Source organism: Arachis ipaensis, chromosome B09, assembly GCF_000816755.2.
Source record: "Arachis ipaensis cultivar K30076 chromosome B09, Araip1.1, whole genome shotgun sequence".
NCBI classification, from domain to species: domain Eukaryota; kingdom Viridiplantae; phylum Streptophyta; class Magnoliopsida; order Fabales; family Fabaceae; genus Arachis; species Arachis ipaensis.
In genome coordinates, this window is record NC_029793.2 from 58,804,729 (window position 1) to 58,816,182 (window position 11,454).

The 11,454-nt window shown below is 38.2% G+C and overlaps 2 protein-coding genes across 5 annotated transcripts; both read right to left on the bottom strand.

Annotated features, from left to right (window-relative positions):
- Positions 6,487–10,903, bottom strand: LOC107618555. 4 transcript variants are annotated; one of them, XM_021110293.1, is made up of 8 exons: positions 10,543–10,903; positions 9,030–9,133; positions 8,438–8,498; positions 8,197–8,346; positions 7,969–8,109; positions 7,585–7,819; positions 6,952–7,499; positions 6,487–6,852 (listed from the first exon to the last, which is right to left on the bottom strand). In XM_021110293.1, the coding sequence occupies exons 2-7, from the start codon at positions 9,101–9,103 to the stop codon at positions 7,129–7,131; spliced, it is 1,032 nt and encodes a 343-aa protein (XP_020965952.1). In that variant the 5' UTR covers positions 9,104–9,133; positions 10,543–10,903; the 3' UTR covers positions 6,487–6,852; positions 6,952–7,128. The 4 variants fall into 4 exon arrangements, with proteins under 4 accessions (XP_020965952.1, XP_020965953.1, XP_020965954.1 ...); XM_021110294.1 differs by having other exon boundaries at positions 8,197–8,303; positions 8,419–8,498; XM_021110295.1 differs by having other exon boundaries at positions 7,615–7,819; positions 10,543–10,902.
- Positions 9,738–10,456, bottom strand: LOC107618556. The gene is given in 1 exon segment (XM_016320648.2): positions 9,738–10,456. A coding segment is annotated over 1 exon segment (165 nt). The 5' UTR covers positions 10,379–10,456; the 3' UTR covers positions 9,738–10,213.

Sequence of the window (11,454 nt, forward strand, 5' to 3'; positions counted from 1 at the left end):
TCTTTTTCATATGAGCAAGAACTGAAAGGACTCTGAAGAGGAAGCTAAGGGAAGCTAAAGCACAACTCTCTGGAAAAAATCTGACAGAAATTTTCGAAAAAGAAGGAGACATGGTCGAACCCAACAACAATGCAAGGAAGATGCTTGGTGACTTCACTGCACCAAATTCCAACTTACATGGAAGAAGCATCTCAATCCCTGCCATTGGAGCAAACAATTTTGAGCTAAAGCCTCAATTAGTTTCTCTGATGCAACCGAATTGCAAGTTTCATAGACTTCCATCAGAAGATCCTTTTCAGTTCTTAATTGAATTCTTGCAGATCTGTGATACTGTTAAGACCAATGGGGTTGATCCTGAGGTCTACAGGCTTATGCTTTTCCCGTTTGCTGTAAGAGACAGAGCTAGAATATGGTTGGACTCTCAACCTAAAGATAGCCTGAACTCTTGGGATAAGCTGATCACGGCTTTCTTAGCCAAGTTCTTTCCTCCTCAAAAGCTTAGCAAGCTTAGAGTGGATGTTCAAACCTTCAAATAGAAAGAAGGTGATTCCCTCTATAAAGCTTGGGAGAGATACAAGCAACTGACCAAAAAGTGTCCTTCTGACATGCTTTCAGAATGGACCATCCTGGATATATTCTATGATGGTCTGTCTAAATTATCAAAGATGTCACTGGACCATTCTACAGGTGGATCCATTCACCTAAAGAAAACGCCTGCAGAAGCTCAGGAACTCATTGACATGGTTGCAAATAATCAGTTCATGTACACTTCTGAAAGGAATCCTGTGAGTAATGGGATGCCTCAGAAGAAGGGAGTTCTTGAAATTGATACTCTGAATGCCATATTGGCTCAGAATAAAATATTGACTCAGCAAGTCAATATGATTTCTCAGAGTTTGAATGGATTGCAAAATGCATCCAACAGTACTAAGGAAGCATCTTCTGAAGAAGAAGCCTATGATCCTGAGAACCTTGCAATGGCAGAGGTGAACTACATGGGTGAAGCCTATGGAAACACCTATAATCCCTCATGTAGAAATCATCTAAATTTCTCATGGAAGAATGAACAAAAGCCTCAACAGGACTTTAATAATGGTGGAAGAAACAGGTTTAGCAATAGCAAGTCTTTTCCATCATCCTCTCAGCAACAGACAGAGAATTCTGAGCAGAATCCATCTAGCTTAGCAAATATAGTCTCTGATCTATCTAAGGCCACTCTGAGTTTCATGAATGAAACAAGGTCCTCTATTAGAAATTTGGAGGCACAAGTGGGCCAGCTGAGTAAAAGAGTCACTGAAACTCCTCTTAGTACTCTCCCAAGCAATACAGAAGAGAATCCAAAAAGAGAGTGCAAGGCTATAACCTTATTTGGTGTGGCCAAACCCAGAGAGGAGGAGAAGGACGTGAATCCTAGTGAGGAAGACCTCTTGGGACGTTCACTGACCAATAAAGAGTTTCCCTTTGAGGAACCAAAGAAATCTGAGGCTCATCTAAAGACCATAGAGATTCCATTGAACCTCCTTTTACCATTCATGAGCTCTGATGACTATTCTTCCTCTGAAAAGGATGAAGACATCATTGAAGAGTAGGTTGCTAAATATCTAGGAGCCATCATGAAGTTGAATACCAGTTTATTTGGTAATGAGACTTGGGAGGATGAACCCCCCTTGTTCACCAATGAACTAAGTGCATTGATAAGGCAGACATTGCCTTAGAAGAAACCGGATCCCGAAAAGTTCTTCATACCTTGTACCATACGCACCATGACCTTTAAGAAGGCTCTGTGTGACCTTGGGTCAGGGATAAATCTCATGCCACTCTCTGTAATAGAGAAACTGGAAATCTATGAGGTACAAACTGCAAGAATCTCACTAGAGATGGCAGACAAATCAATGAAACAGGCTTATGGATTAGTAGAGGACTTGTTAGTAAAGGTTGAAGGCCTAGTCAAACTCTAAGAGTCAACCAAAGTCCCCACAGTCAAACTCTAAGTTTGGTGTTGGGAGGCCACAACCAAACTCTAAGTTTGGTGTTGAACCCCCACATTCAAACTCTAAAGTTTGGTGTTGGGAGGTCCCAACAATGCTCTGAACATCTGTGAGGCTCCATGAGAACTCACTGTCAAGCTATTAACATTAAAGAAGCGCTTGTTGGGAGACAACCCAATGTCATTTAATTATATTTATTTATTTTCCATTGCTATTTTATGTTTTCTTTAGGTTGATGATCATGTGAAGTCACAAAAACTACTAAAAAATCAAAAACAGAATGAAAAACAGCATTAAAAATAGCTCACCCTGGAGGAAGAGCTTACTGGCGTTTAAACGCCAGTAAGAAGCATCAAACTGGCGTTTAACGCCAGAAAGAAGCATCAAGCTGGCGTTAAACGCCAGAAACAAGCAGCAAGCTGGCGTTTAAACGCCAGACATGCATTCTAAGGGCATTTGCACGCCTAAATGGAGCAGGGATGCTAAGTCCTTGACCCCTCTGGATCTGTGGACCCCATAGGATCCCCACCTATCCCACCTGTTCTTCTCTCCTATTCACACCTTTTCATAACTCTCTTGCCCAAATACCCTTCACCAATCACCTCCATACCTCTTCCCCAAATACCCTTAACCACTCAAATCTATCCACTCTTCCCCATAAACCCTACCTACCTCCAAAATTCAAATTTTTTTCCCTCCCAAACCCAACCCTAATGGCCGAAACCTACCCTTTTCCCCACCCCTATATAAACCCCTCAACACTACTCTATTTTCACACATTATAACCACCACTTCTCCCCCTTGGCCGAATACACCTTCTCCCTTCATTTCCTCCATTTTCTTCTCCTTCTACTACTTCCTTTCTTCTTTTGCTTGGGGACGAGCAAACCTTTTAAGTTTGGTATGGTAAAAGCATTACTTTTTGTTTTTCCATAACCATCAATGGCAACTAAGGCCAGAGAAACCTCAAGAAAGAGGAAAGAGAAGGCAATTGCTTCCACCTCTAAGTCATAGAAGATGGAGAGATTCATCTCAAAGGTCCATCAAAACCACTTCTATGAAGTTGTGGCCAAGAAAAAGGTGATCCCTGAGATCCCTTTTAAGCTCAGAAAGAGCGAGTATTCGGAGATCCGAAGAGATTAAGAAGAGGATGGAAAGTTCTCTCTAATCCTATTCAACAAGTCGGAATCTTAATGGTTCAAGAGTTCTATGCAAACGCATGGATCACTAGAAACCATGATCAAAGTATGAACCCAAACCCAAAGAACTGGCTTACAATGGTTCGGAGAAAATACTTAAATTTCAGTCCGAAAAATGTAAGGTTGGCGTTCAACTTGCCAATGATGCAAGAAAACGCACGCCCCTACACTAGAAGGGTCAACTTTGATCAAAGGTTGGACCAAGTCCTCACGGACATATGTGTGGAAGGAGCTCAATGAAAAGTTGATTCAAGAGGCAAGCCGATTCAATTGAGAAGACCGGACCTTAAGTCTGTAGCTAGAGGATGGTTGGAGTTCATCCAACGCTCAATTATTCCTACTAGCAACCGGTCTGAAGTTACTGTAGACCGGTCCATCATGATCCATAGTATCATGATTGGGGAGGAAGTGAAAGTTCATGAGATTATACCTCAAGAATTCTACAAGGTGGCTGACAAGTCCTCCACTTTGGCAAGGTTAGCCTTTCGTCACCTCATTTTCACCTCTGCAATTCAGCTGAAATTGACATAGAGGAAGACATCTTCATTGATGAGGATAAGCCCATCACTAAAAAAAAGATGGAGCAAACAAGAGATCATCGATCTCAACAAGAGCATGAGAAAATTCCTCACCATGAAATCCCTGAGATGCCTCAAGGGATGCACTTCCCTCCACAAAACTATTGGGAGCAAATCAACACTTCCCTAGGAGATTAAGTTCTAACATTGGACAACTAAGGATGGAGCACCAAGAGCACTCCATCATTCTCCATGAGATTAGAGAAGATCAAAGAGCTATGAGGGAGGAGCAAAAAAGGCAAGGAAGAGACATAGAGGAGCTCAAGAATACCATTTGTTCTTCAAGAAGAGGAAGACGCCACCCTCACTAAGGTGGACCCGTTCCTTAATCTCCTTGTTCTTATTTTCCTGTTTTTCGGTTTTTGAGCCTTAGGTTTTATTTATGTTTGTGTCTCTACTATATGATCATTAGTGTTTAAGTGTCCATGTCTTAAAGTTATGAATGTCCTATGAATCCATCACCCCTTTTAAATGAAAAATATTTTAATTACAAAAGAACAAGAAGTACATGATTTCGAATTCATCTTTGAAATTAGTTTAATTATTTTGATGTGGTGACAATGCTTTTTGTTTTCTAAATGAATGCTTAAACAGTGCATATGTCTTTTGAATTTGTTGTTTATGAATGTTAAAATTGTTGGCTCTTGAAAGAATGATGAAAAAGGAGAAATGTTATTTGATGATCTGAAAAATCATAAAAATGATTCTTGAAGCAAAAAAAAGCAGTGAATAGAGAAAAGCTTGCGAAAAAAAAGAGAAAAAAAAAGAAGACGAAAAAAATATAATAATAAAGAAAAAGAAAAAGCAAGCAGAAAAAGCCAATAGCCCTTAAAACCAAAAGGCAAGGGTAATAAAAAGGATCCAAGGCTTTGAGCATCAATAGATAGGAGGGCCCAAAAGGAATAAAATCCTGGCCTAAGCGGCTAAACCAGGCTGTCCCTAACCATGTGCTTGTGGCGTGAAGGTGTCAAGTGAAAACCTGAGACTGAGTGGTTAAAGTCGAGGTCCAAAGCAAAAAGAATAGTGTGCTTAAGAACCCTGGACACCTCTAATTGGGGACTCCAGCAAAGCTAAGTCACAATCTGAAAAGGTTCACCCAGTTATGTGTCTGTGGCATCTATGTATCCGGTAGTAATACTGGAAAATAAAGTGCTTAAGGCCACGGCCAAGACTCATAAAGTAGCTGTGTTCAAGAATCAACATACTGAACTAGGAGAATCAATAACACTATCTGAATTCTGAGTTCCTATAGATACCAATCATTCTGAACTTCAAGGGATAAAGTGAGATGCCAAAACAGTTCAGAGGCAAAAAGCTACTAGTCTCACTCATCTAATTGGAGCTAAGTTTCATTGATATTTAGAATTTATAGTATATTTTCTTCTTTTTATCCTATTTGATTTTCAATTTCTTGGGGACAAGCAACAATTTAAGTTTGGTGTTGTGATGAGCGGATAATTTATACGCTTTTTGGCATTGTTTTTACATAGTTTTTAGTATGATTTAGTTAGTTTTTAATATCTTTTTATTAGTTTTTAAATAAAAATTACATTTCTGGACTTTACTATGAGTTTGTGTATTTTTCTGTGATTTCAGGTAATTTCTGGCTGAAATTGAGGGACCTGAGCAAAAATCTGATTCTGAGGCTAAAAAAGGACTACAGATGCTATTGGATTCTGACCTCCCTGCACTCAAAGTGGATTTTCTGGAGCTACAGAAACCCAAATGACGCGCTCTCAATTGCGTTGGAAAGTAAACATCCAGGACTTTCCAGAAATATATAATAGTCCATACTTTGCCCAAGTTTAGATGACGCAAACTGGCGTTTAATGCCAGCTTTCTGCCCTATTCTGGCGTTAAACGCCAGAAACAAGTTGCAAAGCAGAGTTAAACGCCAGAAACAAGTTACAAACTGGCGTTCAACTCCAAGGAAGACCTATGCACGTGAAAGCTTCAATGCTCACCCCAAGCACACACCAAGTGGGCCCAGAAGTGGATTTCTGCATCATTTACTCATTTCTGTAAACCCTAGTAACTAGTTTAGTATAAATAGGATTTTTTACTATTGTATTGACTTCTCTGAATAGTCTTTGAATAATTTTATGCTCTGAGATCATGTTTAGGGGGCTGGCCATTCGGCCATGCCTAGATCACTTTCACTTATATATTTTTAACGGTAGAGTTTCTACACACCATAGATTAAGGTATGGAGCTCTGCTGTTCCTCATGAATTAATGCAAAGTACTATTGTTTTTTTATTCAACTCAAGCCTATTTCTTCTCTAAGATATTCATTCATACACAAGAACATGATGACTGTGATGATTATGTGACGCTCATCACCATTCTCCCCTATGAACGCGTGCCTGACAAACACTTCCATTCTATATGAAAACAAGCTTGAATGCATATTTCTTAGCCTTCTGATCTACAATCAGAGTCTTCATGGTATAGGCTAGAATTATTGGCGGCCATTCTTGAGATCCGGAAAGTCTAAACCTTATCTGTGGTATTCCGAGTAGGATCTGGGAAGGAATGGCTGTGATGAGCTTCAAACTCGTGAGTGCTGGGCGTAGTGACAGACGCAAAAGGATCACTGGACCCTATTCCAGCATGATCGAGAACCGACAGATGATTAGCCATACGGTGATGCCCAACATACAGCTTACCATGGAAAGGAATATGAATGATTGGATGAAAACAGTAGAAAAGCAGAAGTTCAGAAGGAACAAAAGCAACTCCATACACTTATCTAAAATTCTCACCAATGAATTACATAAGTATCTCTATCCTATTTTATATTTTACTTATATTTTAACTATCAATTCACCATAACCATTTGAATCCGCCCGACTGAGATTTGCAAGATGACCATAGCTTGCTTCAAGCCGACAATCTCCGTGGGATCGACCCTTACTCACATAAGGTTTATTACTTGGACGACCCAGTGCACTTGCTGGTTAGTTGTGCGAAGTTGTGAAAAAGAACTAAGATAATGAACGTACGTATTAAGTTTTTGGCGCCGTTACCAAGGAATGAACAATCACAATTTCGTGCACCAGTGGTGTCTCCCATAAAAGGCATAAACCTGTAACAAAAAAGAATTCATCAAAATCCACATGTTGAAATGGCCTTTGGTGTTAAAAATCACAATGCTAAGAACTTTGGTTGTTCTTATGGAACTCACAAACATCAACAGGCCCATCTACATAGCCTTGAGCTAGCAATGAATGAAACGGAGTTCCCTCCGGCCCTTCGCGATACATAACATGGAACTATTCATTATCCTGGAGTAACCCACGGAATCTACATTAGCAAGTATTAAATTACTAAAGACAAACCAATGTGTTAAGGTTATCTTGTATTAATTTTGCTCTCTTGTATTAATTTTTTCGTTGTTCATCCCAGAACTGCCTCTATGGAAGGTGGTATACGCAAAAGCTGTAGAAAGGTTTTTGTCATCATTAAAAGAATATTCTTGAGGTATTTCATCTCTTAGCTGGCTTCTAGGAGAACTATGTGATTCACTTGAACGCTGCCTTGCTACATTTTCATGACTTGAAAGTTCCGCAGCTGCTCTTGCAGCCATGCTTGCACGCTCCGCAGATTCTGCTGCTGCCTGTGCAGCAGAGGCAGCATCCTTAAATTCCATATTCCAATTCTGCTTTACAGTAGGAAAAGCACTACTGTTTTCAGAATATGAATCTCTATAATGCATTTCTTGATTTCCAGTTCCTATCAGAAAGCACAACAAATATTTAGGTAATAGACAAAATACAAGGCCTGAAATATACCCACAGTTATTGCCTTAAACATATACTTGAAGGCATAATTTTGGGATCAGACATGCCTGATGGTCTTGACTGATTTCCAGTGTCCTTTCTAGTAGCATCACTTGTATTCTGTGCATCCGAACCTGTTGGTCTATCATACACTGGTTTAAATTGTGAGGAAGCCTGTTCGTTAGGAGGACCCTTTTCATCACGAACAGCTGCTGGAACATGGACTTGAGAAGGTTCTGCATAAGTTGCCTTCTCAAAAGTTTTTGGCCCAGCCTTAACATATAAATAATAGTAAAAGAAAAGTCAATAACAACCTTTACTCCATTTGGTGGAGTTAGCTAAAATAATTAAATACTGTCAAAACAATAAAATATAACAAACTCAAATTTTATATAATAAATTAAAGAAAATAAATAGCATACCAACAAGTCTTGAGAAGGCTTTATATCATTTTCTCCAAATGACTTGGGTTCCCATTTGATATTATGTTCTTCATTAATTGCAGATAATATTTTTATTTTGGTTGGACCATCGGGTGCTTTGGCAGACAATTTCTCAACCAACTGAAACAAAACCATTTTATTAGAGGGATAAAAAAAAGGCTGAGAAAATTTGATCCTATCAAACTTCGGACAGGTAGAAAAACTTGCCAAGCGATTTACACCATAGTCAGGGCGTAATTCAACAGCTGCCGATGCAAATTCTTTCCCATACTTCACTGTAAGATGCTTCCGCACATCTACAAGCTCAGGTAAGTCTGCACATCTTGGACATGCAAATATTACACTTGAAATTTCTTCCTTTAAATCGATGGGACAGTTTTTGGAAAAGAAGAAAAAACAAATCAACACCAAAAGTTTTGCAAATCGTACCAAATATTACTAAACGAACCTTAAATGCGACACTAGAATGCTGCATAATTAGTTGAACATGATTTTTTATCCAAGGGCCTCTGCTAGTATATGAAAGCAACATTGTTGTCAAAAAGGTTATAATTTGTGCAATGGCATAATATTAATATCTTTTAATATATAATGATAAAAGATCATTGATAATAGGACTGAGATAGTTAGAACACATTTTGGCCCAAGGGTTTACCTTATACTAGGATACCATAACCTCTTGTTTACTTAATTGCATTTACTAATCTTTATTCGAATAATTTCCTACATCTACAATTGGAGCTTAGCTTGACTAGAACCACCTAAACAATCATCTATTACTCTTTAGCACATAATAGAATTAGATTCTCCTATTTCTGATCACTATTTTTCTTGAAAAAGCATAACAAAATAATGATACAGGAAAACTTTATCATATTTCCCAGATGAAGAATGATATGAAGTCCTTGGAAGATCAACTAGAATAGATATATTAAGTGACATGGCCTTAATGATGTAGACTTTCCCGCATTAAATAAATGAAAAACTTAGAAATTTAGATAAAGTATAACAGAAAATATTATTTTAGAGGTTTCAAATACTTTAGTGACTCGATCATTGGCAAGCGTGCAGCAATAAGTTCACAGTATATCTCAATAAGATCATATGATGCCATTGTCTTCTCTTCCCTGACAACATGTTCAACCTAAGCACAAAACAAAAGACACATCAAGGAAAGCAAAAGATAGAAAATAAAAAGGTAAAATTTCCTGAATTATATCACGCTACATTTCTGTTGTATCAGCATGTATAGCCTCCAGTAATTTCAGCAAACAGGTAATGTGGAAGGATCAAATATCATTAACAAGAAAGGACAAGACTCCATGATCAGTTTTACTGTTATCCAGTGATTCTTTTTCTAGTACATATAGAAGTAACATTTTATTTGAACTGATCACTTAATAAACTTTTGAATCTGATGCTTTGATTCTGTTTCAGAGCAACTAAACTGTGAAATGCAAGTCTCAGTTTATGTATGTATATATATAGCTAGCAATAGTAGGCTACATGTTCAAAGAACACTAAATGGATTAAGGAGCTTGCTGCTGTAACAACATTTCAGCTCTGTTTCGTTCATAATTCATAAGTAGTGAATCCAATATCTCAATACCATTATCTCCATCTCTCCCCTTATTTACTTTAATCTAAATAAATTTCTTCTTTTTATCAAACTAGAAAAAATCCTAACTGTGCTATCTTACACCAAATTTAACAAATAGAGAAAAACAACAGCAGCAACAACAATAGTAAAAAATAAAAAAGATTATCATTTATCATAATCAATTGATAGAGAAACAAAAGAGAAGTTTCTACACACTCCCCGCGCCTACTCACTACTACTGAGTCCAAACACAACTCCCCTTACATTGTCCGAGTCACGACTCACTCACCATGAACCAAAAGCTTGAAACATGCCACTCAATTCAAACAACCGGAGAATCAAAATCTGCATATATCATTTAACACTAATCTAAAACTAATCTTGAATTAACAACACTCTGTCCTTCGTTGCTAAAGTAATCTGGAATTCAAAAAACGGGCTAAAACATAAAATCTGAGAGAAATCAACAGAAGCAGAGTATACATAAAAGAATTTACAGAAGCTCGGCAATGAAAGTACACATGTACCGAGAATCTCCATCACTAAAAAAAATTAACCTAAAAACAGAATAGAGAGAGAAAAGAGAAAAACGGAAGAAGCAGAGGCAGGAAAGAGGGAACTGAATCAGTGAACCGTCCTTGGGTGAGAGGAAGTGAATGGAAGACTATGGAGGATAAGGAAGCGAACCCACTGGGGAACAGGAGCTGAATGGAACACCTACTCCACGACACGAGCCAGCAACGCCGTATACTCCTCCAGCACCTCAGCGACGATCGCCACCAGTATCATCTCTCTAAATTCGGGCCGAGTCGATTTCGAATCCAGAATATTCAAAGATATTAAAATCACGCTCGCGTCTCGTCTCCTCTCTTGTGTCACGATTTAAAAAAGAAAAAAGAAAAACCTAAGAAACAGAGGTAACGGCAACGTAAACGGAAACGGCAATAGCTTACCTCAAACGGCGGAGGAGGTGTTGTCGGCAACACAATGCACCTTGAGAGAGCACCTTCCGGCGGGAACGGGAAGAGATAGCGGAAGGGGAATGGAGAGGCACTCGTCGATGTGGAGGTTGCGGAGATTGAAAAGTGGGAGGGGAGGAGGTGGAGGAAGATGTCAGAGGAGGCGGAGGCGCCGACTTGGAGGGTGGAGATGACCTAAGGCGGCGATGGCAGCGACGGCGGTGACGACGGTGACAGTTAGGGTTTCGGCGATGTGATCTCCCTTTTCTCTTTGAATCTGTTTCTCGCCCTCACTCCCTTTGATTCGGTAGTGAACTTAGTGAAACACTGGAACTTATTATTAAGAAAAAATTATTTTAGTAAAATAATACTGGCTATAGTAGTATGCCACTAAAAATTTTTCACCTAAAACTAATTTTTCTTTTATGTATAGTAGTAACAATAATCATGGCTATTATAATATATAATATTAATGGCAAATATATAATAGCCACAAAAATATAATTTAAATTAAAGAACTAGTGGCCATTATATTATTGCTGCTAAAAGTTTGTCGCTAAAATTAAGTATTCTTGTAGTGCACGGCTACCAGTAGCTGTTTACATTATACCCTAATCTGTTCCTGTCAGTAGCGATTTCTATGGATTCATGAAAAAAAATAGAATTACGTCTTCCTTTACCAAAATGTGTAATCAAGTAATTTTGTTGCCCATTTTATTTATTTAAAAAAATTGTCCTAAAAGTTGGGCATTTATAATTTTCAACCTCTTATGAATATATATAAAAAATCACAGTACATTTTATATTTTGAAATATCTGTATAAAGTGAATTAACTTAAATAGCGTGTAATAAAAAATTGACAGTAAAATTGTCTCAAATTTTTTTAAAAGATTTTATTGTTATTT